Source organism: Alligator sinensis, unplaced genomic scaffold (genome assembly GCF_000455745.1).
Source record: "Alligator sinensis unplaced genomic scaffold, ASM45574v1 scaffold665_1, whole genome shotgun sequence".
NCBI classification, from domain to species: Eukaryota; Metazoa; Chordata; order Crocodylia; family Alligatoridae; genus Alligator; species Alligator sinensis.
Genome location: NW_005842034.1, coordinates 2,746,169 through 2,774,083, shown reverse-complemented (window position 1 = coordinate 2,774,083; position 27,915 = coordinate 2,746,169). Strand labels below are relative to the sequence as shown.

The following is a 27,915-nucleotide window of genomic DNA, read 5'->3' as shown; positions in this document are numbered from 1 at the left end:
CACTTCCCAGAGACGAGCCTATGAACTCCACTTCATCAACCTCCTGGACACTAAAAATCATGGACTAAATATAGACATTGGATTTATGACACATTATAACCTGCCTGACATCTGACTCCCCAGGTTTCTCTCCACTTTCATCCCCCTTCTCTCTCTCCCCACTCCTCCCCAGCCTCTCTCTCACCCATTGACTCCCCAATCTACATTTTCACTGACTACCTGTCTTGTATGCATACCAGCCCAGCCACTGGCTTCTTTACTTTTCATTCCACCCAGGAAGAGCACACACCAACTGCTGAAACTTCCTTCACCTGACGAAAGGTTTTTGAACCTGAAAGCTTGCTTAATAATTATTTTCCAACTCTTTGGGTTGGTCTAATAAAAGATATCAGATTCACCCAAGGAACCTTGTCTGCCTATGTCCTTAGACCAACACGGCTACAACCTACATGCTTGGTACAGTCAAGGTATATCACGTCCACTGCTATTCTCACATCCACAGAGCCAGTCATCTCATCATACAAGACAGTCAGAATGGTTAGACATGACTTTCCCTTGACTTCATACTAACACAGCTAACCGCATCTCTCTACTATAGGTAATAGCAACCAACTTCCCTTTTGAATGTTTTCATTCTTTTACACTATTAGATTATATAGTTTGACTGTCCATCACTTTTTTTGCATATTCTTCTTTTCACTTATTTTATTGAATGTTTTTACAATCTTCTTCCACTTCTTTAAATAGTATTTCATTTACATTATAGAGTTAAACATGTCAGTGTTTTTTTTTTATATTCTATTTATCTTAAGCTCTTTCTGCTTCTCTCCAAAACTTGAGGAAGGGCCTTAAAATTTGTCTAAGATCTTTGCCAACTGCAACTATACAGTTTGTCCAAAAAGATATTATCCTTGTCACAAAATGTATTTTGCTTTTCCATTTAATGTAGTATAGAGGTGGTTAGCTTTATTAATCTGAAGTCAGACAGAGGGTAGTGCAAAGTGGCACTTAAGAGACTAACTAGTCCAGAATGCCATGAATGTTCATAGGCAACAATCCATTTGGTCGATGGACTATAAGGTGGATAGAAAACTGGCTGAGGCATCAGGCTCAGAGGGTAGTAATCAATGGTTCAATGTCTAGCTGGCAGCCAGTATCAAGTGGAGTGCCCCAGGGGTCAGTCCTGAGGCCAGTTTTGTTCAATGTCTTCTTCAATGACCTAGAAGATGTCATGGAGTTCACCCTCAGCAAATTTGCAGATGACACCAAGATGGGCGAAGTAGTAGATACACTGAAGGGTAGAGCTAGGATTCAGAGTAACCTAGAAAAATTGGAGGATTGAACCAAAAGAAATGTCATAAGGTTCAACATGGACAAGTGCAAAGTCCTGGACTTAGGATGGAACAATCCCATGCACCAGTACAGGTTGGGGTTGTCTGGCTCAACAGCAGGACTGCAGAAAAGGACCTCAGGGTTACAGTGGACAATAAGTTCAATATGAGCCAGCAGTGTTGCCAACAGTTGTTGCCAAGAAGGCTAACAGCATACTGGCTTACATTGGTAGGTGTGTTGCCAGCAGGTCAAGGGAAGTGATTATTCACCTCTATTCTGCACTGTTGAGGCCACATCTGGAGTACTGTGTTCAGTTTTGGGCATCGCAATACAGACAGGATGTGGACAAAAGAGTCCAGTGGAGGACAACAAAATGTTTTGGGGGCTGGGGCACATAACTTCTGAGAAGAGGGTGAGGCTAATTCAGTCTACATAAGAGTATACTGAGAGGGGATTTAATAGCAGTCTTCAACTACCTGCAGCGGGGTTCAAAAAAGGATGGAGCTAGCCTGTTCTCAATGGTGGTAGATGACAGAACCAGGAACAATGGTCTCAAGTTGAGCAAAGGGAAGTTTAAGTTAGATATTAGGAAGTATTTTCTCACTAGAAGGGTCATAAAACACTGGAACAGGTTACTCAGAGAGGTGATGGAATCTCTATCCTTGGAGGTTTTTAAGACCCTTTGGTTGGGATCATTTATTTGGGGATGGTTCTGCTTTGAGCAGGGGGGCTGGACTAGATGACTTCCAGAGGTCCCTTCCAACCATAATTTTCTATTATTCTATGAGTCTATGCTACAGAGAATATAACAGATGGAGTTTTTTGTGTTATCTATTGGGAGTTTAGCCATATAATAGCTATAGATGTTAATTAGGGTCCCAAAAGGGAATATACCAGATGCAAACCTAAAGTCATGATTCAGGAAAAAACTTAAGCATGTGCTTTCCTATTACTGTATCTAGTCACTATTCTTATTCAAGAGAGCATGTCAATACACTTATAAATTTAAGGAATCAGTTTTAATTAAGCATATGCTTATGCACTGTCATGAATAGGATTTGGATTAGAAGCAAAAGATACAGCCTTTGAATTATTTAGAGCTCCTTTTTCACATGTATTTTGTAGAGTATTTAGGTTTGTGTGTCATTGGAGTGCAGCTGTGGTTCTTCCATATATATGCTAAAATTGCATTTGTTCCTCTACTGAACTCTAGAATTGAGCCTTTATTCTCGGAAAAAAAAAGATGAGTAATTAGTACATATGTATACAACAGAGAAAGGAAAGCTAAAAAAAGTGAAAACGTTTCAACTGGCCAAGAACCTAGAATCGACATTGTGATAAATAATTTGAAACAAGTACAAAAGGCAATTCCTGTGTGTAAAGCAGCAGAAAAATCTCAGTCTGGCAGATCCTATTAAAATGGCAAGTGGTATGTATTCACTGGAATGCTTTTTCTGTAAAGAATTTATCTAATACATTAAGCAATTGCATGAGCTCCTCTATTTTCAATTTATTTTAGACTTTTGTTTTTCCCCTTTTGTTTCTCTATTCAGCCATTATATTGCTGTAGAAAATTCAAGGGGATATTTTACTCTTGAGTAGTATCAGAATTTTGTAAATTCCTCACCATTTCCAGTGGATTCTCAGGAAAATGTGTGGCTTACAGATCATCTGTCTGATTTCTTCTTTAAGAAAATGTTCTATTAATTATAAAATATTGATTTTTCCCAAGGGAAATATTAAAAGCTGTATTCTAAATTCACCCCATACATCAGTCATCAGTACAAAGCAGCTATAAAGACTTGTAGCATAGAAATTACAGCACTGTACAGTAATCATTTAGCAACAAAGACATAGTATGGCAACCATCTCCTTCCATGTGGCAAATGTGTAGAGCATGAGTGGAACTTTCCTGCAATCTAGAGAGACTCTGCTGACAAAGACGACTCTTAGTACAATTCAAAGTATAATTTAGAGTAGCCATCAGACTACTGTAACTTATTTAGGAAGTACAGGGCTGGTCCCAGTTTGAGAAAGTGCTTTAAAGTTTTGGTTATCCTGGGTAAATCACTTCATAGACTCGTGACAGATGACTGGCTAAGACACTAAAGCAATATTAAAGTTACAGGAGGAACTGTCTTCTGGTATCTTGGCCAGTTTTGATCACATTTTATACTGCAGCATTTAAACCTAATGTGTGCAACTACCAATCATTCCTATTTTCCCTGAGTGGTATTGCACAGGTAGAACTAGTCACATAAACCAAACTTCAAAGTAACAAAATACCCAAAGAAAAAGGAGATAAAGAAGCCCTAAATGCAAGTCTTTTAAATTATCTTATATTAGGAACAGACAGGATGCATCTGAGGAAGAAAGGGAAGAGCATGTTCACAGACAGGCTCGCTAACCTAACAAGGAAGGCTTTAAACTTGGTTTACCAGTGGATGGAGACCAAAGCCTTGCATTAAGTGGGGAAGTGGGAGGCCTGGAGGAAGCACAAGGAGAGGACAACAGGGGAGGCCTCCTCATTCTTCCTCAAAAAGTATTGCAATCGATTAGTTATCTCAGGTGTCTGTACACAAGTGCATAGAACTGGGAAACAGGTAGGAAGAATTGGAAGCCCTTGCACAGTCAAGGAACTATGATGTGATTGGAATAACAGAGATGTTGGGATAGCTTGCATGACTGGAGCACTGTTATGGGTGGGTACAAATGGTTCATGAAGGACAGGAAGGAAAGAAGAGGATGAGGAGTTGTGCTGTATGAGTGCTCAGAGCTCCATTATGAAACTAGAAATAGGCCTGTTGAAAGTTTTTGAGATAAGGTTAGACAGAAACAAGGATAATGTTGTGGTGGGTATCTGCTATAGACTACCAGACGAGGAGGATGAGGTAGATGGGGCTTTCTTCAGACAACTAGTAGAAGTTTCCAGATCACAGGCCCTGATTTTCATGGGGGACTTCAATTACCCTGACATCTGCTGAGAGGGCAATACAGCAGTGCATAGGCAATCCAGGAAGCTTTTGGAAAGTATTGGAGACAACTTCCTGGTGCAAGTGTTGGAGAGACCAACTAGGGATAGCGTTCTTCTTGACCTGCTGCTCACAAGCTGGGAAGAATTGGTGGGAGATGCAGAAGTGGATGGCAGCAGTGACCATGAGATAATTGAGTTCAGAATCCTGATGAAAGGAAGAAAGAAGAGCAGCAGAAAATGGACCCCAGACTTCAGAAAAGCAGACTTTCAGGAAGAAGAGCAAATATGGCAGGAGACCAGCCTGGTTTAGCAGAGAACTGTTTGGTGAGCTTAAACACAAAAAGGAAGCTTACAAGAAGTGGAAACTTGAACAAATGACTAGGGAGGAGTATAAGAATATTGCTTAGGCATGCAGAGATGAAATCAGGAAGGCCAAAGCACAAGTGGAGTTGCAGCTAGCAAGGGACATGAAGGGTAACAGTAAGGGTTTCTAAAAGTGCATTAGCAAGGAGAACATCAGGGAAAGTGTGAGCCCCTTACTGAATGCGGGAGGTAACCTAGTAATGATGATGAGGAAAAGGCTGAAGTATTCAATGCCTTTTTTACCATGGTCTTCACAGGCAAGGTCAGCTCCCAGACTACTGCACTGGGTGGCATAGTTTTGGGAAAAGGTAAGCAGCCATCACTGGTGAAAGAACAGGTTAGGGAGTATTTAGAAAAGCTGGATGTGTACAAGAACATGGGACCAAATGGGATGCACCTGTGGCTGTTGAGGGAGTTGGCTTATTTGATTGCAGAGCCACTGGCCACTATCTTTGAAAACTCATAGCAATCAGGGAAGGTCCTGGATAATTGGAAAAGGGCAAATATGGTGCCATCTTTAAGAAAGGGAAGGAGGAGGATCTGGGGACCTGCAGACCAGTCAGCCTCACCTCAGTCCATGAAAAAATAATTGGAGCATGTCCTCAAGAATCCATTTCTCAGCACTTCAAGGAGGTGAAAGTAATCATGAACGGTCAGCATGGATTCACTAAGGGCAAGTCATGCCTGACCAAGCTGATTGCCTTCTTCAATGAGATGACTGGCTCTGTGGATGTGGGGAAAGCAGTGGATGTGATATACTTTATCTTTAGAAAGGCTTTTGATATGGTCTCCCACAGAATGCTTGCAAGCAAGCTAAGGAAATATGGATTGGATGAATAGACTGTAAGGTGGATAGAAAGTTGGCTGGATCGTCTGGCTCAATGGAGAGTGATCAATGGCTCAATGTCTAGTTGGCAGCTGGTATCAAGTGGAGTGCCCCAGGGGTTGGTCCAGGGGCCCGTTTTGTTCAATATTTTCATAAGCAATCTGGAAGATGGGATGATTGCAACCTAAGCAAGTTTGCAAATGACACCAAGCTGGGGGGAGTAGTAGATATGTTGGAGGTTAGGGCTAGGATTCAGAGTGACCTAGACAAATTGGAGGATTGGGCCAAAAGAAATCTCATGAAGTTCAAAAAGGACAAGTGCAAAGTCCTGCGCTTAGGACAGAACAATCCCATGCACCACTACAGGCTGCAGACTATTTCCATCAAAGAGAACCTACATAAGGATAATGTAAATGAAGAAGAGAGCGGAGGCATAGTAGTACAGCTCTGCTGATGGGACAATCACAAACACTCAGGGCAGTGTACTCTACTACTGTACTGCTTGTGGAGATGACTTTTTTGTGTGTGTACCCCCACCCGCAAAAAGGGCAGCCTCCCCTCTCTCTTCCCTCTCCTCCCCACCCACCCTCAGTTATGCTACTGGGTAAAATAAAATAAACAAAATCTAAGAAAGTATGTTTCCTATTTTCCAGGAACCTAACTAGTTCTCACACATCACCCATTGTAAGGCTTCTTTTCAGTGACAGTGTAAAAGCTTCATTATACATTGCAGTTTTAGCTCCTCAAATGTTGTTCATTGTTAGATCTTTGTTATACAGTAATTTGGGGCAGCTTCTGGAGCTCTTAACACCTGAATTGTCTGAACATTAACACTGAAAATGTATTTTAAGCACTCATTATGAAGCTAAATGTTACACCATATAGGTCAGGATTACATTTTGATCTGCATAACCCAGCTCCTGTTTCATTATGGTGTGGCCACTCCCCATAGATATACCACCCAAACAGAAGTCTTCCAGTATCCTAGCATCTCTCACACCCCCGTCCATAGAGCAAGGATAGAAGTCTGTCCTGGCTTGCCAGCCTTCTAGTGGCAACTCACATCTACAGCTTCTAGTCCTGCCTCTGTTCCTTAGGCCTCTAGCGGCAAGTCGCAGCTGTGCAGGTAGGGGATGGTCAGAGACGGTTTCCTTGACTAAGAGTATGACTGCTCCAAACTCCAAGCTAGCACTAACATTGTTCAACATTTGTGCAGCTTACTGCCTAAGGTGTAACAATGCACTTACACTAAGTTGCAGCCACTCTACACTACACCATAATGTACACACCCCACCTGTCCCGCTTTCCACTGGCCGAGATTTGGACTGTTACCCCCACCTGCCCTCCCCAGCACCCATATCCTTGCTTATTGCCCTGCTGCACCCCTCCCTTCACTTACTTGTGGCTGCCAGTTAACCACTCCCTGCCTACTCCCTTGGGACAGACAGCACAGTCAGCCACAAGTAAGTGGGGGCTGAAGGAGCAGGTGGAACTGAAGGGCCCAGAATAGGAGGAAGGGGTGATTCTAACTTTTCAGGCTCCTGCTGGTCTGAACATGTGACTGCTCGAAATTTGAGCTAACACTAACATCAATCAACATTTGTACAGCTCACAGTGTAAAGTATAACAAGGCCATAAATCATAAGCAGTAAATCATCTACAGTATCACTGCAATAATACCATACTTGTCGCATCACATTTTTACAGTGGCCAAATACAGGTTTTGAAAAGAAAAAAAATCTGCATTTAGGCCATTTGCCCAGCCTTTATAGAAAAAATGATACACAAAACCAAATCCTTGTAGACTTCATATATCACAGATGAAGAGAACAGAAAAGATTATCTTCTTGATGTGGCACAACCCCCTTGAAGTGACATTTTCACTGAAACATGCTGAGTTTTCCTTTTGGTTCCTCTTGCTGTCATGCAGGACTATTATTTTCTGTCTTCTTTCCAAGGCAGAATCATTGTCTAGTGAACTATATCTACTTCTAATCCTTGGTGCTGCATGTGGGTTTATTAACTTCATGCTCTAATAAATATTCCCTTTTATAAGCATTATAAATGAAAACCACAAGTGTTTACACATACACAGATTACAGGATGCTTTGCTACAAACAGGCAGCCTGCATGAATGGACTAAATATAGGAACTGATTAGGTTCATGGGAAATGGATAATAGAACTTTTAGAAAACTCATGCCTGACTTACTTGCTATAATTTTTTGAGCATGCTGAATGCTACTGAGGGATGTAGTTCATCTCTATTTCCAGCAGAATGCCTGGAAAGATACTAGTGAATGTTATTTAGCCCAAAGGAGAGGAAATACCTCCATGAAGTCCCTTGGGTACATCTGGGAGCTGCAGAATACCACAGGGGAGCATGAAAGTGTTTGGAGATAATTATTCATTGCAGGCACAGGCGTAAGAAGCTTAATTAGATTCATGAACTTAATTTGTTTATCCTTTATAGATTCATAGATTGTAGAGTCAGAAGGGACCACAAAGGATCATCATGTCCGACCCCCTGCCCCTGGCAGGAAAGAGGACCGAGGTCAGAAGACTCCAGCCAGGTGTCTATCAAGCCTCCTCTTGAAGACCTCCAAGTTAGGTTCCATCCCTCTTGGAAGCCCATTCCAGATTCTGGTCACCCTTACTGTAAAAAAAAATCTTCCTAATGTCTAACCTGAATCTACTCTCCATTAGTTTGTGCCTATTATTCCTAGTTACTCCTAGAGGCACTCTGGTAAATAGCACATCACCAATTCCCTGTTATCCTCCCTTGATAAACTTATAGGCGGCTACAAGGTCTCCCCTCATATGTCTCTTGTGAAGCCTGAAGAGATCCAAATCCCTCAACCTCCCCTTGTATGGTCTTTCACAGAGGGTCTTTCATGGAGGCCATCCTTGTAAGAGGAGTGAGGTGGTGCTGAGAGTATATAAGGAATGTCCAAAAACAACTGGTGCAGATTTTTTTGTGTTTTCCTGATTTTTGCTTGAGAATATCTGTGGAGTTTTGAATGTTGTACAAGAAAATTCTTGAGCCAAAAAGTGGTGATTAAGTATTAACCCCAGTTAAAACAATTAATTCCATGGATTTATATAATAAATAGCTAACTCAGTCTGTTACTCCTTTCAGTGCTGGCAGCACAGCTGGCACAGGGGTCCTGGTGGCAGCAATGTGTTGTACTGCCCCACTCTACTCTCCCATGCTGGGTCCTGCCTACTGGGCCATGGAGGCAGCTCCTGCCCATGCCGGTCCAGCCAGGATGCAGTCTTGTGCCTGCTGTGGGTGCACAAATCCCCATGTCCCCTGCCACCCCACACACTAGGAGTATGTGTTCTGAGGGCTGGGGGGCACAAGGGCAGTGGGTTGGGAGTGAGGGGAACCAGCAGGCCTGGAGGGGTGGGGGGCTGTTGGTTGGGAGTAAGGGGCACCAGCAGAGTCAGGAGACTGTTTTCTACTTAAGCTATTTACTGGGTTGGGACTGGCCATCAGTTTGTATAAATGGGTCCTGATACAAAAAGGTTGAGAACCACTGGTTCAAAGAATAATTACTAAATGTAACCTGAAATATAGTATCTGAATGTAATGGTTTCAAAATCATTTAATTAAAAGGTACTATTTTAAAAATGCACATCATAAGGTCATATAAAGAAAATGAGTACTAGTATCTCAAACATGCATACATATTGTAACTCAATTTGGACTCATCATTCATAGATTCATAGATTTTAAGGCTGGAAGGGACCTTGGAAGATCCTCGTGTTGCACCAAGCAGGAAAGATAACTGGGTGTCAGGTTATCTGGACAGTCACCAAGGTGACTGTCTAGTCTTTTCTTGAAGATTTCCAGAGTAGGTGATTGCACCACCTCTGGATGTAGCTTATTCCACAGTCTGGACACCCTGACTGTGAAGAAGTTTTTCTTAAAGTTGAGCTTAATGTTTGTGGCCATTACTCCTGGTTTTCCCCTCGGGTGCCCTGGTGAACAGTTGCTCACCAAGCCCTTGATGTACTCTCCTAATGTAGCAGTAAGCTGCTACCAGGTCCCCCTCAGCCTTCTTTTCCTCGGGCTGAAGAGTCCCAGATCCCTCAACCTTTCCTTGTATGGCTTGCCTTTTAAAACTCTGATCATACAGGTGGCTCTTTGTACTCTCTCAAGCTTGTCCACGTCCTTGTTAAAGTGTGGCACCCAGAACTGGATGCAGTACTCTAGCTGTGGTCTCATCAGTGCTCAACACAAATTAACTCTGTTCATTTCCTTTAAAAAAAAAAAAAGTCTCTATGTTCTTTCTTAACTTTTGATGACCAACTTGCAAAGAGACTACATAGGACAAAAGATATCAAACAATCCTTCTCTAACAGAAGGATTTAGCTTATTTTAACTTAATCGTTCATGAATTAATATAACATTTCCCTTCTTTTCATATGGCTGAAGAAATCTTTTAAAAACTCATGGTAATAAGTTCTGAGAACTGTGCTCAAAATAATATGCTCTGATTTAATTATCAAATTTTGTGTGTGAGAGAGCCAGGTCATATGTCTCTGCCTTTAGCGGAACAAACCTGTCCAACCATCCATAATTTAATTATTCAATCTCCAAATGCAGACTTGATTTGCTCCAATGAATGTAACAACAATAAACACTTCAAAAGCTCAAGAAAAAGTTTACTGTATGGTTTTGTTAGATAACTTCCTGCTCAAGAGAAAATAGGAGATTAAAAAAAAAAAACATTAGCTTCTGATTTGCATAAACAAATGTTGTTCTGCATATCAGACCATATAAAGAGATTAGTATTTTTATAAAATATAATGATATTTAATTTTATTCTAATATGGCATTTCAAGATTTATTTGAGAATTTTAAGTCTATTAAAACAAGTTACATACTTTCATTGCTATTTTGATACTTAGTAATTTATCTTACATGCACGTCAATAGCTCAGTTAAAAGTGACATTACCTTCAACAGGCCTAGGAAAGTGACATTGCACTGAAGCAATTTCATTAACATACATCATATAATTAAGCTGTGATTGAAACAGCTTCTGAAGAAGTCAAATGCATCACTGTAAACTACACGCTGCTGACACATATACTATGGAATTAACATTTTCAGATTGGGAGTCTGGGGAAACCCATTTATCATTAACATGGTGTGCTCTGTGCATTGATTATGTTAATGTAAAACGTGTTGGGGCCAATCCTGTTCCCACTAAAATCTACAGAAAAATACCATTTGTCTTCACTAGGAGGAGGACTGGAATGTTTATGTAAATGTTGGCATTATCCATGATCATTACTGACATGAAATTCTTTCTTGAATTAAATTAATCAACTTTACAATGTGCATGTAATCATTATGCCTTTGTGGAGAGATAATAAACTACAGAGTTATGTCTGTCTTTCCCTGCTGGAAGTAGAATGTTGTACCAGGTGGAACAAATAAAAAAGGATGAGGAACATAGCAGAAAGCAGCAATGGCAATGCAGTCTACCAAAGAGATCACTGAACTAAAGTTCAAGAATTCTCAATTCCATTTTCAACTGTTCCACTGACTTGGTGTGCATTGTTGCCCAAGATTCTGTGTTTATATTTCCTCTCTTTTTCTCCATGTTATGTATTTAAATCGAAAGTTCTTTGTGCCAGGAACCGTGCCTGTGTGCGCGTGTCTACACAAGATGCTTTACTCGAGATTAGAGCTAATTACTGCACAGTAAGCATCACCATCTCTATGTGTAGACACTTACTGTTCAGTAATTTGCTCTAATCATGAGTAAATTTGCTACCTACAAATGCAAGTAGCAAATTTACTTGAGATTACTTATTGTGCAGTAGCACACGTGTAGATTTCTGACCTGGAGCAAATGTGCTCCCAGTGAGCCGGGCAGCAGTGGGCAGGAAATGGATTCTGGCCCCTGGGAGATGCCTGCTGCTGGGGTGGGCTCCACCACTGGATTTCAGGTGGGGACTATGGCCCCCCGGCCCAGGCTGCAGGGAGCTCCCAGCCCCTACTTGGTGATTTGGGAGTGGGTGTTGGGAGATCCTTATCTCCCAGCCTGAACTCCGCAGTGCACCAGCTCTGCAGTTGTGAGGCCAGCACTGGGAGATCCTTATCTCCAGGTACCAGCTCTGCAGTCATGGGATTGGTGTTGAGAGATTCTCAGGATCTCCCAGCACCAGACCCATGACCATGATTGCAGAGCAGGGGCTGGGAGCTCCCTGATGCAGGGGTAGGGGGACATTGTGTCTTCCCAGGCTCCGGTGGCAGAGCTCGCCCCAGCAGCAGGCAGCTTCCAGGGGCAGGAAGCAATGTCCCAGCCCCCACCAGAAAACAGCTATCTCCTGGCCATGTGATCCCTGCCATTCCCTGGGCTAGCACCTACTCTAGAGTTCTCTTTGGCTGCTGCAGGGGCCCAGTTTAGGGCCACAGGGAGTGGGAGCAGTCTGCTGCTGTATACATAGCCCTGCATATATAGATGAGTGCCCAGAAGAGTTTACTCAAGATTACTCCAGAGTAAGCTGTTACCAGATTATTTGCACGTGTATACACGCCCTGTGTGTGCACGTGCGTGTGCATTTTTGCTCTTTTTACATTCTTATTTAACTCTTTTCAGTCAATATATAAGCAAAAGTCCTGTCCTCTCACCCAACTTACAATGACCCCCTAATATTGCGCAGTATGATGACTATTCTAGTTGCTCTTTGACTCCTTGAGCATCCTCTTCTTTAAGGCTAATATAACTGTTTCTGGTACTACGCTAGCTTGGGCATCTACATCCATTTTATTTGAGGTTCATAGTCCATTAATCTCCTCTTATCTTATCTATTTTTCCATGAGGAACTCCTCTGTGCTAATGGTACCATTGTCATCTGTGGGCATATCAGTATGATATGCTATGGTGCAGTAGCTCACTGCAACTGCACCATAGCTCATTGCTCCCATGCAGTAGGGTTGCTGGGCACTAACCATGATGCATCACTGCTGTGGAATAGTAATGAGCTACTTACATTAGTATCGGGGAAAAAAAACGTGTGGTGACTGTACTGTGCAGTGACACCAGTTACTTCGCAGGCATTTAGTACTCGCTTATACAAGTACTAAATGACTGCATAGTAACAATTGCACAGTCTGCCGCACATAGTTGCTACCTGCTTTATGCATTTTAGGCACACTCTGCTGCTGATCACAAAACCATGGAAAGCAATACCTTCCATTGTAGCTTTTGCATCTTTTTCAATATTGTGTTATCTTGTGTGTGTTAAAGTATGTACTGTGTCACAAGCTATTTTGTGAACTCCAATTCTGAGCTTGGCATGTCTTTCAGCCTTGGGTCCTTTCTTGTCAAATATTCTATCATATCCCGTTTCAGAGCACTTATCTCTATAAGCTGCACTCTGGAATATATGCATTCGTTTGCCTGGCATATTCTGATGGTTTTGGCAAGGGTAAATTGGATCTTTCAGAAGTTTCTTTTTGGCTGTGTCTACACAAGATCTTTAATTAGAGCCCCGTCCTACTCCCGTAGCATGTGTATAAATGCCGTTGGTGGATCTACACTGCAATTCAGGCAAACAACTGGTTTCTGTCTTCCAACTGTAAAGTTAGATGATAATAGTCAGGTTCTACATTTATAGAATGCATGAAAGTATTTACATACCATACACAGAGTTGGGGCCCAAACTCCTGCTCAAACTCCTGTGAAAAATTCTTACTCAAACAAGTAGTCTACATCTACCAACAGTTGGAAGTATATACATGTCCACACATCGCAGAAAAAGAAAAAAGGTCTGCTTTTGAAATTATCAACAGCAAAATTCAAAAGAGTAAAGATTGCATACATAAATAAGCATTGCAAACCAGATCATAAGAACAGATCACTGATATAGGATAAATAAGATCTTTTATTCAACTCATCATTTTTTTAAATAGAGATCTTAATGATTTTGATACCTGCACTGATGTCACTTTGTGGTTTTCCTGGTTTATAAAGGCTCATTTTAATTTTTCCATCACTCAGATACAGAAGGAGACCACCTGAAGCCTGATATAGTTTACTGGATAACAAAAGTCCCTCTTTGTTCCAGGTACGAAACTGAAAACCGATGGATACTTCATCTTGCCCAGACATATCAGGCAGAGCTAGATAGCTACTGGAACTCAGAAATGTAACAGGAACCATCTGTGGCTCTGAACAAGAAAAGGATATATTGCCCTGTAAATAAATGAAATAAATACAGTATAATGAATGTTCTGAGTACAACAATTCACTCCAAATATAGCTGTATCAGACCGTTTATGGAAACCACATAGTTCAGCAGTACTATGAAAAGATACTAACATCAGAGCAGCATGATTTCCACCTTCTGTCTCTGTCAAGCTCCAAAACACCAGGATAACCACAAAGCCTCTGTCCTGTTGTCCCCATTAGTCAAACATGCCAGAGACAAAGGTCTCAGTAGAAGCTAGAGAGGAACACCCCTTAGTGTCTTCCTCAGTGTACTTCCATGTTTCGCATGTTTCAGCACTAGGTACTTGAGATGTATTTAGAGACATCCAGGCCACAGCATACAGCCACCAGTTTAGACATGCCCATGAGAAGTATCTGAGAAGTATCAGAATAGCAACCAACTCCCAGCTAGGTGATCCACAGAGCAAATGAGAGATCTTGACTGAATAAGTTAAAATTCCAGACGACACAATTGATAGAAACGTGTCACAGAGAATGGACTGAACTATTCTTTTTTTTACTGTGGACTCTCTCTAGGACTTTCATGAGCTAGGCTGGACCTCCAAATGTCAGATAAGTTAGCAATAAAGATTTGGTATTTAACAACAATTTAAAGAGGATTAAATGTTCACATGGAAGAAGCAGTGCTGGACCTGGGGCAGTGAATATTATAGAACATGGAATTTCTGGTCCTTGAGAAAATCAGTTTACTGGCCTGAAACACACACTCTATCATTCAATTTGATTTAGAACAGAATATAATCTTCATTTCCATAAATAACGAAGGAAAAACATGCAGTTAATTACATCCAAATAGGACGTGCAGACTTTGTCAAGCAAAAGGTAAGGCTCAGATCCTCAAAGGTATTTAGGCATCTAACTCCACATGCTTTCAATGGGAGTTAGGTGCATGAATATGAGTTAGATACCTAAATAGGAGTTAGATGGCTAAATGCACTTAAGGACTAGGGGCCATCTGGCAAACATACTCTAAGAAATGAGCATCAGAATGTCAACAGCAGATTTGCACAAATTGATTTCAGAGTTAGTGGGCACTTTATGCATGTCTGCACAGATTCTTGGTTCAGATACATGATGGACAATATGATCTAAACACTTATTAGCACCACTCTAAATGTAATTACAATCATACAGTATTGTGAATGGCTAAAAGTAATTTTTCCCAGGCTGTTAACGCACATTTTTTACTGGTCAACACAAACTACCTTTACACATCTAAGGTTATATAGAACTTTACACAGTAAGTGCATGGGTGTAATATCACTAGAAAAATACATACTTGCCCCTGGCTTTGTCATGACAATATATTAAGCTAATCTATTCTCTTTTACTCTGTGGGGGAAAAAATTAAAAGCTCTCTCTTATGAATGCAACCATAGAAAGATGGATAGTAAACTGAACTGACCCATAGTGAAAAGGCAATCAACAGACTAATAAACCTTGTTAAAAGCTAAAAGCTTTACCATCTGTAGATTCCCCCTTCACATAATTTGGACAGCTGCCTGATACCATAGCAAACCAGCAGACTGCCTACTTAACAAGGAATCAGAAAGAGTATGGATGCTTTCTGGCACCTTTACAATTCCAAGATATTTCCTAAATTTTCCAACCAAATAATATAGCAGTTTATATTAGTTGAGATCAAGATGATTCCATTTTTAATCTATGTTTCAATTATTCTGCAGTTACATTTTATTAATTAACTTCTCAAGAAAAGGCTACTGAGAAAGGGATATTCTAGGTATATTTATTCTCTATTATTTTTAAGGAACTTCCGGTATGCTTTCTGAGAAAAGGCTGACATGCCAAATAAATTAAAACAGAGGAAGTTTTCTAATATTTCTGCTCATAGGAAAGATAGAGCAACTGAGATTGCTCATATTTTGAACTGAGCTCAAACAAAAAAGATTTTCAGAATAAAAAATAATGTTACGACTAAAATTATTTTTTCTCTATTTAGCATGTCTCGAGATTGATGGTAGAAATTTCAAAATATCACTGCCACAATTTGTTGGTTTTTATGTTAATGGACTAAAAAGAAGGAGTAAGGAGAGGAAACATTGCAAGAAAGTGTGTCCTAGTAAGTTTTGTGGCCCAGTTCACCAAATATCAAATATCTGGATAATTCAGATAAGCTACTGAAACCAATCCAATAACTGGTAGTACTTGCTACTTGCTTTTATTACTCATGTTTGCCAGAGAGGTGATGGGACAATGGTTATAGCACTGATGCAACTAGACACACAATAGTATGTAATAGAAGCTGCATTGTCTGACATTTGCTTTATGCTGAAAAAGCTCAAGTACCCAAATTATGACTCTCTTCTGTATGTTCTGTATGTGCTACCTGGTGAAATCTACACAGAAGCAGTCATACTATAAAATCATGTCTATAGACTCTGCCTTATTGTCTCTATTAAAAGAATAACAGGTTCCTAGGACCCTTTATTAATATATGACAAACATGAAAACAGCTTTGTTTTTTAGTTTGATTATCTTACCACAATGTATATCTGAGGTTTATGTCTTTTGGCCAAATCAATAATGTTCACTCCATTGTAATAAATGTTTTCAAAACACCCCTGAAAGTTCTTGCGTGACAATGTCCCTGATTTTCCAGATATTGGGATCCCTCCAAAGCTGAGCTTAGAAAGAAAAGAGAAATCAATAATACTATTAAATAATTTTCTGACAATCTGCTTGCAAAGCCGATGATAACATTTTAACAATATAGTAGCAGGAGACAAAGATTGGCCAATTCTAAATCAATCAATTTTTTTAGCTCCTCACTATTATCATATCTAAAACTTAAAATACAGGTTAGCCCCCCCCCCTCCCATCTATGCATCAAAACATCTTTTAACCTTGAAACCTTAATTCTCTGAGGATACTATTTAGGCATTCCAGGGGGAAAAAAATGAATGAAGAAAATAAACCTTACTGTCACAACTCAGAAAATCAGATCTGATGAAGAATGCACTGCATTCAAAAGCTTGTCTAAGTCTGTACCAGCCATACAGTTAGTCTAATAAAATATATCACCCACAACAATCATTGCCTCTTGCATGATTCCTGCACTATCACAGCTACAACATCATTCCAACACTACCAAAACTAGATATTATAACATTCTGGAAATAAGTGACGTGATATATTTCAAAAAGCAGTTCTTAAACATTTTCATAGTGTGAGTTAATCTGAATATAGAGGTGGTTTTAAGGGGTAACTATTCTATTTATGATCTTATAGAACTAGAGCTGGTTGAGAATTTTCTTTCAATTTACCATTTTTTTAATGTTAAATCAACAGCTGGAAGCTGAAATAGCTCACTAGCACAGAGTTTCAAGCAATCTCTCAATGCAAAATCCTTTTTTTTAAAGTATTGAAAATGTCAATAGATCTGTTTTTGACATTTGGTAATTGATGTTTTCCATTTGTTCAAAAGAACTTTTCATTTAGAAACTTCAGTTAATTTATAGTTAAAAAAGGGTAAAACAAATTTAGAAGTTTAAATCAAAATGAATCATTTTGTAATTATCACAATGAAATGTTTTGACTGCCCAGACATGAAGCAGGTTTCAGGTTCATTAAAATTTTTGCAGTTTTGAGTTTTTGTACTGAGTTCAGGTGAAAAAATGTTTTGAAATCTCGAATATTTTCATGAGACATGGAAACCATTTCTAACACAACTCTAGTCACAACATCCTTAATCATAATGACAGTAATTGTTACAAGAACTGTGAAATTAGGAAAATAATTATGTATTATTGCTTACATGGTGAAACATGGACATTGTCTTTTCAAAAAAGTTTTAAAAATACTTTTTACTTGGGGCTTTATTCCCTAGGGTACTGAGGATCCTGGCTTTGATCCAGCAACATACTTAAGCAAACACTTAACTTTAATCATCTGAAGACTGAGTTGAAGTAGAATACTTATGCTTACATTCAACCATGTGCTTAAGTGACTTGCTGGAAAGCTGCCAGAATGCTCAGCACTTTGCAGGATGAAATCCATTAATCCCCCTCACTCAGATGTTTCATTAGACTCAACAATAACTGAAGTGGAACCAGAATACTGTAACCAGCCAGATCTCAATGGACCACCAGCAAGTGGTCCGTGGACCATAGTTTATGTCTCTGCAGTATATTATACATAATCCTTTACAAATGCAATACATATTAATTTGTCTGCTTTCATAAAATGTGTTTCTTGTACAACTGCTGGGTTTAAGGTAAGTGAAATGTTAAAACCAAAGGGTGTGTCTACATGTGCACTTTAACACACATTAGCCTATTTTTATGCACATTAAAGTGTTATAAAAAAAATGCGCTTTCGCTAATGCACATTAAAGTAGGCTAATGTGCCATTGTCTAGTACCTCACCATGGAGGCACTACATTGAATGTGCATTAGCAAAAGCACATTAATGAACGTGTAGAAGTGCCCAAACATTTTAGAAATGGGTCTTGCTTAGTTGGTCTCTTTTCACTTCGAACAAAAAATAAAGTAAGATTTCTTGAATGGGGAATCATCCCTGCATTTGTACAGCACTTAGTACATTGCCAACACTACTGGAAACAACAACAACTAAGGCTGGGTTATGATGTATGAGGCAAAAGTAATCTCATCAGAGTGTCCTGTTGTCAGTCAAGGGTAATAGATTCAGAAAACTTTTTTTTCTGATCCATTCTTTAAGAATATGAACTTTGCTAAAAGTTTGAATTACCACAAAGTTCCCTATACAGTTTTGTCCCCTTCACTTGTTTTTCTGCACTTACATAGCAAAGGTAATAAACATAATAAATGAAAGGTAATTTTCACACCTCATAATCAAGGTACAAATAATTGAATTCCCCCTTTGCATGAAAATGATGAGTATGTTTATCCACTGTAAAGTTTACTTGATTGTTAAAGTGTTCAATGAGGACTGAATGCCAATGCTCATCATCCAAAAGGCTGCCCAGGGTGATATTAATTTGGGCATTAGCAGAATGAATTTTAGCATCACCTTGAGAGAAGAAAAATAACAAACTATTAGTTCCACTTTAAAAAACAATATGGGTATTCAACCACAGACAACTAGCTTATGATGTACTATAGTTTAAACTTGGCAAATGAAAGGACTTTTAGATAAATAATATCCAATAGATGCATTTCAAGTGTGTGCCCCATAGTTGTTACCTAAATTAATGAGCAATGAAAGTTTTCCTTTCATTAATTCCAGTGTGATGTGATCTCCATTCTGTCCTTCTCTGTGGAGTAGAGTCCCATCACTCTGCATTGTTTTAAACTTCAGAGAAATTACATCTTTCAATGCACTCATGGGCTTTTGATTAAATCTGTATAGCAGGCAACTCTTCCCATCAAAATCAGCCACCTCAGACCCTAGAAGTAAAGAAATTAAAAAGAACTTGTTAAGGATGTTTAGAAGATAAACTTTGAGTTTCTTTGATGCTGCATGCAAGTGCAGTAAGGAGGATTCCTTTCTTCCTCAGATGCATACCACTCAGGAAGATCTTTCAAAATAGTAATCCTTATACTCTTCTGAATGGCAGAATTGCTCCAGTTTTTCATTGTTCCTGAAACTAGAGTTTCTAGAAAGAGTCCTCTTGAGGAGGCAGGGCCTCCATATACCTTTGTTAATGGAACTGCATGCTGAAGCCTGAGAAAAGATGACAGAGCAGTCTTTTTACCCTACAGTTATAGACGCATTGATCTGATTCTCATCTCACAGTATTCTTACACCATATGATTCTATTAAGACCATGTGATTTTTCCTGATTTATTACAGCATAAATGAGGGAAGAACCAAAAAAATTACATGTTACGAATGCATCAAATAGCCATGCCACCCCACTGCAGGCTGTAGCTGTAAACCACTATTAAGCCAATCTGTGTGGTTTTACAGTCAGTTAAAACATTATTAGGCTACACTATTTTAGAAAATGTCAGTTTTGATATGGCTGTTTGAGTCTTTGTCTCTTCTTACAAAATAAAACACTACTGATATAACAAGAGTTGATCTTGATCTACAAGACCCTTGGTATGAGAATGAGGCCAACTGGCTTTAGAACTGGTAGGAGGAATTTGGCCATCTCCTGTTGGTCAGCTGAAAACTATTTTGCTAGACTAGTCATCTTGGGCACATTAGACAATAACATGGACAGGAAAGCAAACCCTTTCTGAGCTTTAACAGATAATGTGATGTTAAGAAGTTTCATAGTATTTCTTAGTTTCTTTGTTTCACATTTATACTTTTAGTAACTAGGGAGATAGGTGCATTGTTACACCTATGTGACAGCTGCCCCAGTGAAGTCTACTTTTTGTCTTGTGACAATATTTTATATGGTTTCTTTCAAGGTCACATGCATTCATTCCACCTGGAAAATATGTGATTTTAGACCAACAACGTAAAAAAAGATCTGTCAAAATCAGATGCAGATTGAACAAGACATACACAAAGGAACTGATAACACTAAGAAAACCTCACAGAGTATTCAGACTTCATAGGTAAAGAAGAAAAAGGTAATTGCTCTTGAAAGATACATTTGTGAAATAAATGAAGATGTAAAGGACACCCAATAAAATATGAAATTATTTTTCAAATGACTTGCTGACTTCTTCCAAGTCAATGGAAATCCATTATCTATTTACTAACTTTATTTAATTTGACAAAAAATATTGCTCCATATTGTTGGCATGGAAATGAACTCAGTTCAAATCTTCCATACTATTTAAAGTCAGCCATTTATATTCAACACTCAAAACCTCTTGTCAATTTAATGCAGCTATGTTTTGAAAATGTAGTTGCTTGATTTTCCCACATCTTGTTACTATATTTTGTACTGTGTACTTATGAAGAATTCATTTACTGAGTGCACAATGAATAAACATTACTTTCTGCCTAAAAAAGATTTTTAAGTTGATTATATTCTTTTGTTTTGCCCCTGAATAAATGTGGAGACTAAACGCATATAACCATGTCACATACAAATGATGTATTTTATGTTTCTTAGATTTCAATAACAAGTAGAAGCATCTAAGACAGATTTTTGATGCTATATATGTAACCATGCAGTTAGATCTATTCTTACACACTGATGACAGCATACTTTCATTATTGGTAATGCGTATTTTTTGCTATTAGTCATTCAGCCAGATGAGTACCAGAGGCTGAGTGATGCATATTCCTGGTCTCCAGAATCCTTTGCACAATGTTATAGTGTTAATTCATAATGGTTTAATACCTGGAACCATTATTGTAGTCTTTACTCATGAAAACAATGACTGAAGACTGAATAAGTGACAACCATGAAGAAGGGAGATATTGACTAGATTATCAGATCTCTTGTACACCTACTGTTTTTACCTTCAGTGCATTCACACTAGGAAGACTAAAGAAAGCACTTGAATACACGTTGGGTTATCAAGAAAGAATACTATGTTACTACTTCCCCTTCTTTCCCCACCCTACTTCCCCATAGCCTTTCATTCATAGTTCCATTCTGTTTGTTATCTGAACATCTGTCTCAGCAGGTTTGCTCTTTTCTACATTTCAAATTTTGAAGTGTTACACACAAGGAAAATGAAAAGGTGGAGTAACTTTGTGACTATAAACATCAGCTTTTTCACGCAAATTCAGTTTTCTGGTTTGTTTTGTATAAATCCTACCTATAGTTCAGCAGAGATGGAAACACTCAGGTCCAACAGAGCTGTCAGGAATTTAAATGATATACCTCCTATGCATATCACAAGATTAAGCTTTGCAATAGTTTTCACAACACGGAAGTAGAGGTGTGGCTAGAACTAGTCACAGTTTTGACTGCGAACTCACACATTTGATTTTTTTCTTTTTGCAGAGGTGTTTATTACTTGAACAGTTTACAGAACTTTGAACTGTTTTGAACTGTACATACTTGATTCCCATTGGGTGCTTCTACACATATGCATTTACTGTGCACTAATCAAAATTACTGTGCAGTACGGGCACATGTCTACACATGTGCGCCCTTAACGCACAGTAAATATGGTGACCTATGCTGACTGGAGCATAAATTTGATACCTGCTTGATACATCATGTAGGTAAATTTGATACATCATGCAGGTATCAAATTCATGCCCGATTAGTTACTGCATAGTAATACACATGTAGATGCCTTACTGTGCAGTAATACTGCGTGTGTGAACTGACTTGTGACTAACTATAGTCCCAAGTCAGTCCACACACAGTGTTAATGTGCTTTAATGCCTGCACATGTAATGCTGACCTATTCCCACTTACTGCACAGTAAATTTAAGCCAGTGTAAATGCATGTGTAGACATGCCCATTAATTATCATGTTGTGTGTTATTCTTAACTGGATGAATGTAACTGTATTAAAGATAAAAAGAGGAATCATAGAATCATAGAAGTAGCGTCAGAAGGGCCCTTATAGATCTTCAAGTCTGACCCCCTGCCTGGGCAGGAGGAAAACTGGGCTCAAGTGACCCCAGTCAGGTAGGCATCGAGCCGCTTCTTAAAGACCCCCAGGGTAGGAACCAGCACCACTTCCCTTGGAAGTTGGTTCCAGATCCTAGCCACCCTAACTGTGAAGTAGTTCCTACGGATGTCTAATCTAAATCTACTCTCCAACAACTTGCGGACATTATTCCTTGTTATCCCGGGGAAACAAGGTCTCTCCCAAACCCTTCTGGTCCCCCCTAGTGAGTTTATAGATGGTTACAAGGTCCCCCCTCAGCCTCCTCTTGTGAAGGCTGAACAAGTTCAGGTCCCATAGCCTCTCATTGTAGGGTCTGCCCTGCTGTCCCTGGATCATGCGGGTGGCCCTCCTCTGGACCCTCTCAATGTTGTCCACATGCCTCTTGAAGTGGGGTGCCCAGAACTGGACACAGTACTTCAGCTGTGGCCTGACCAGTGTCGCGTAGAGGGGGAGGATCACCTCCTTGGCCCTACTTGAGATGCACCTGTGGATGCACAATAGGGTCCGGTTAGCCCTGCCGACAATGACCTCGCATTGTCAGCCCATGTTCATCTTGGAGTCAATGATGACTGCAAGATCCCTTTCTGCCTCCATCCACTCTGGGAAAGTGGAGGCAGAGGTACTGGATCCAGAGGGTGCCACCACCATCAATTCTGTCTTCAGCTGACATAGGAATAGGAGAGAGCTGAGCTGGTCTCTGCTCCAACCCCAAGTTGCAGCTGCATGGGATGCTAGGCTTGGCAAGGAACAGCAGCATCAGCAGGTGAGTTTCCTCTGCCTACACCAGTTCTCTGTCACTCCCTTACTATTATATCCTTGCTGCCAGAAGACACTGGAAGGAGGAGCGCACTTTTCCACTGATGCCACTGTCATGGTCTTTGGCTGACCAGACTGAAGGGAATGGCTATGCAGGGAGCCCAGTTTGCCCAGGGATAGTGGCAGTGGCACGCAGGTTCCTCCTTCTATCCTAGTCATCCAGGGACTCCTAGCCATGGAGGGAAATCTTCAGGTGGGCAGGGAACAGGTGCTGAGAAAAGAAATCTGTAAACCATCGCTGCTGTCTCCTGAAGAGCCTAGAATCCTGTGCAGGTGCTTCCCACAGCCCCCAGCTGGAGAGGACAGGAGCAGCTCTAGGGCTCCACCTGCTCCCCAGGTCAGCTGTGGGTAGCAAGTGGGTGTCCATTCCCTTCCCACCTTCCTCATGTGCCAGCTCTCAGCCTGCTTCCCCTGGTGTCCCTGGCCAGCCTACGGTCTCCAGCCATGCTTCACCCCATCCCCCATGGTCCGAAAGTCAGTGTGTTGTACCTTATTTAGAAAATCCTAGATCCTCCAATGACTGGAGGGAACCAGATTCCTGGTGTTAGGAAAAGCTAGGTAAGCCACATGAGTTAGACCTTGCCTGAAACAATGCTACTGAAAATGCAAGCTACTGTAAACTTATAGGTAATAACATACATTTAAAATTAATTTTCTGTCATTGTATTCCAAATTAATACTTATAGGTCCATACATCATCCTTTCCTATAGAAAGATTTTTCTTTGACTTATTTAGCTGTGTCATAGTCTGTAGTCCTCTTGTGAAAAGAATGTTCATAAACATTTATCCGCATCATTTAACAACTTTAATTGCCAAGGGTCTGATGGGGGTTCAAGATCACAGTCTCTGTTTTGCTATGTTGTACAGCAGTGTGTTCCATCCTATTTATAACAGCATTGATTGTAGTCACCAGGTGCATTTATTGAATTTACTGTGTCCATTTTGTTTTCTTTTTTAATTATAGACCACAATGATTGTCACACACAAATGAGAAGTTGGGGCCAAGATTTATGTGCTGGTTCCCAGTTAGGAAAGGCAGGATTAGACCCCTATAATGGCCTGGAATTCAGGAAAATATTTCAGTCCATTTGTCCCTGTTGTGTGAATTATCCATTGTCTCTTGCAGGTCTTCAGCAGATGGAATGAGCAACAGCAGGGTTAATAGAAGGAGAAAATAATATACCCAATTAACACTTAGGTTCATGAACAAGCTGTGGCACAATTTTAACATGGCCAGTCAGCATAGGTTCATCCTTATAATCTAAAATTTCAACTAATGATAAACTACATAAACCTGCTGCAGTGGTGTGCATTTTGCCCACTTGGAAGAGGAAGAACAAGCAGACAGGGGATGACAGTGATTTTTTTAATACAGTAGAGGTATTGCTCAATCACAGGATGATGCAGATGAGGTTGATATATCCAATATATTTAGAGAAGGGCATTCATCTGGAGACAGCAAAGATTTTTTTTTTTAATGTATTTCTCAAAAAAGACAAAGATTCTAACACAAACTCAGGAAATAAAGGAACATGACATAGAAAGCAGGAGAGAAAAATGGGATGTGGAGGGGAAGAGTACTATGTGAAGACTCTTTTAGCACTAGTGTAGATTCCAAAATGCATTACTTGTATTTAACTTCTGTATTGTTGCAGTGCTTAGAGGCCAACCTGGCTGGGACCCCACCTGACTGTCTGCTTTGCAGACATATAGAAAACAACACTCCATGTACCAAATAGCTTACAATCCAGAATATGGCTTACCTATGAAATATTTGACAAATGTCTTATGTATAAGACTTCTGATCTTCAACCTCTCCCTCTCCCCTACTCCTTCTGTCTTCCAGAGACCAGGTTGATTCTGGTCTGGGAAAGTATGGGATGCTCCAGTCCTCCCATTCCCAGAGAGACTGCAGTAGTGGGACACAACCCCTACCCACTTCTTACACAGGGGGCTGTAGTGTGAAAAGCAGGCAGAGGGCTCTGAGAAAAGAGACCAGTACAGCAAAACCCTTGCTTGCTTCTTACACTAGGAACTCTGTAGTGAGAAGCAGACAGAGAACAGCTTGTGATTCTCTTCTCCCGTCCTAGTCTACAGGCAGGTTTAGAGCAGCTCCAGAATGGAGGACCCCAGTCTTTGGAAAGTATAGGAACCTCTCCCCTAGCTTCATTCCTTATGGTCTCCCAGAAGCAATTTCTACATTGTCTTTTTCCCAGAGGAACCATTTTTGCTTCAGGAGAAAAAGCTTGAGCATCCGCACACTTTTGATTTCTACCAGGAGAATAGCAACTCTCAGAAGAAACTAAGTGTCTATACATGGCCACTGTGTAACTTGCAAATGTCAGTGTAGGAATGACCTCATACTTGTAACATTTATCATGTTCAGTTTAGTTTTTATGCAGTTTGCAGCACGTGCAATCTGAAAAATTGCTTACTTTTCCTGTGAACATCAACACTTCATGGCAAAAGAAAAGGTACTTGCCTAAATTAGCAAGCTAGGATCCATTAGCACTGGTGCTGATTTGAGGGGAAAAGTGGTCCATGAATACCTTGTAAATGTGATTAAAAGGAATGTGTTTCTTTCTCTCGTTCTTCAGCTCCTGATCCTGGCTGGAAATATATAATCCCTAAGGGTAACCATAATTAATTTTGCAGCACTCATTTGTGTCTGTTGTTAGACGCAAAGAGAATAAGAATTTGTTTTGGAAATAATTTTAAAGGTCTAAAGGCTAGAAGGAATCACTGAGATCATCTGCACTGACTTGCATAACAAATCATCAAATTTTACCCAGTAATTATAACATATATGAGACTATTATGGAAGCTCTAGACACATAAGGAATAACCTCCTAACAAAAGCTTAGGCATTTTTTTTGTATTTGAAGCTAATGCATATAAATAAATTAAATTCCAGGATCTCCAGAATCTGCAATGCCATTTTATAGTGTCATATAACATTAGTACAGAGTCAATAATTAATAAGCTTAAATAAAAATAAACATCTATTTCCTTGGTATCTGTTTGAGTCAGCATCAGTGAAAAGCATCAGTGAAAAGCATCAGTGAGATACTAATTTTTGAGTTTCTTTAACTCAGCTTACTTTTGGAAGGATGTTAGGACCAGCTTCTCAAAAGATAAAACATAATGCTCTCATTTACTTGTTTCCAGTAGGTCTCACTGTGTGCTTGGTACTGTATAACACAACTGAAAGCATAGTCTGTGCCTCAAAGAACTTATATTTTAAAATGGCAAAACAAGCAAATAGATAAGGAGAGTGCAGAAAAGACATGCATAATGCATTAACATAGGCAGCAATTTGCCACTTCGTAATAATAATAGTATTTCAATGACATAATTGCTTTATCAATTACATATAAGCTATCTCATGTTTCTCCTAATTGGCTGGTTAGTTTCTTATAGACAACATGACCAAAATGTTTCATGTAAGAGGGTAGTTACCTGAAGATGTGATTAAAAAGACTATTCATACAGAGGGGACCCTCGGTGTTTATAAAAGGGGACTTTACTTGGCTTGAAAAGAGACAGAAACAGATAAGTAAGGAACAGTTGAAGGAAGCCTTTGAAGGCAAGGACAATGAGCATAAAATGTAAGGGAATGCAGGAGGTGGAGACAATAAAAGTAGAAAGAAGGAATTACATATATAAATCAACAGACCAGGAGATGATGGGAGTGTTATATCACAAAAGCACTAGAAGAGAAGAGTTTAAGAAAGATGAAAAGGTTCTGGACACAAAGTTCACTAGTCAGACACAAAAACTAATTTATTTTGGAACTTTTGGGAACTTAATTTTGACCAAAAACAGAATTTGGATAAAACCTAAATGTGTAAGGCAACAAACAGGGAGAAGACAAAGGGTATGTGCAGATGTTACATTTAGATTGACTTAAATAGGGTTAGGTTCATCTCAATGATGATCTGTATAGATGGTTGGGGAATTTAGATAGAGCAAAAACTGGCCAGCCCAATCTAACTTAGTTCACCTAAGGAAGTGAACCAAGTTAGATCAGACATAGTTTAGCACAATCTAATAAATGTTTGTACCATTTTCAGAACCAATCCCAAGGCTGGGAAAGCCCAGCCATTTGCCCCAGCCCTGAAGCTATGCTTTTCCTATCCCCTCCACCCTGATCAAGGTGATTTTAATCCCCTAACTCCCCACATCCTTAGACAGACAACCCCCTTCCATGTGGACCTACTAACCTCCCATGCACCAACCAGCACCCCCACCCCACCAAACCCACAACCAGTGGACACACCAGCCCCACCCCACCATCCTGTCTGCCCTTCCCCCCAGCCCAGTTTATTTAAATAGAGTTCCTGATGTGGCTCCTGGCACCAACAAATGTCTGTACAAGCAGAGGACTTGATCAACAATCACACAATTTAAAGTAAGCTGCCTGGTTGTACACTGGGTCCTAGGAATGTCTGCACACACCCCAAGTTGATTTCCTGGTTATAGACCAGAACGAAAGGAAAGATCATGTCATACACAATTTAAGATCATAGGAAGACTAAATAAAAGGATAAAGAGATAAGATTATGATCCCTTCAACATATGTCCAAATGGCACAATGTGGTGTTATGCAGAATTACTTGAGTTAGCTCAGCCACTGGAAGCACTCAAACTATGCTAATTCAGTTCTCCACTTAGAATACTTTGCCTTTCTGAGATTTTTCAGTTTCAGTTGTGGCTACTGCCTCCAATACTAGTTAGTCATTTCTTTCATCCAAAATATATAAGCAATTCTGGCAGCAAGAACCAGTACCCAGGATTTACCCTGCCCAGCAAAGAAGCCTAACACTACTGTACAGTAGGGCTGTGTGAAATGCCGATGTGTGTTTTG

The 27,915-nt window shown here is 39.9% G+C and overlaps 1 protein-coding gene across 1 annotated transcript in view; it reads right to left on the bottom strand.

The window, feature by feature from the left end:
* CNTNAP3C (contactin associated protein like 3C) overlaps nt 1-27,915 on the bottom strand; it is a gene marked incomplete at its 3' end in the record, with an annotated part of 368,072 nt that overhangs the window by 17,345 nt on the left and 322,812 nt on the right. The window contains exons 5-8 of the mRNA XM_025202664.1: nt 18,932-19,135; nt 18,574-18,758; nt 16,250-16,393; nt 13,451-13,712 (exon numbers count right to left, since the gene is read on the bottom strand). Of these exons, the coding sequence (XP_025058449.1) occupies nt 13,451-13,712; nt 16,250-16,393; nt 18,574-18,758; nt 18,932-19,135 (795 nt within the window). The remainder of the gene's footprint in view (nt 1-13,450; nt 13,713-16,249; nt 16,394-18,573; nt 18,759-18,931; nt 19,136-27,915) is intronic.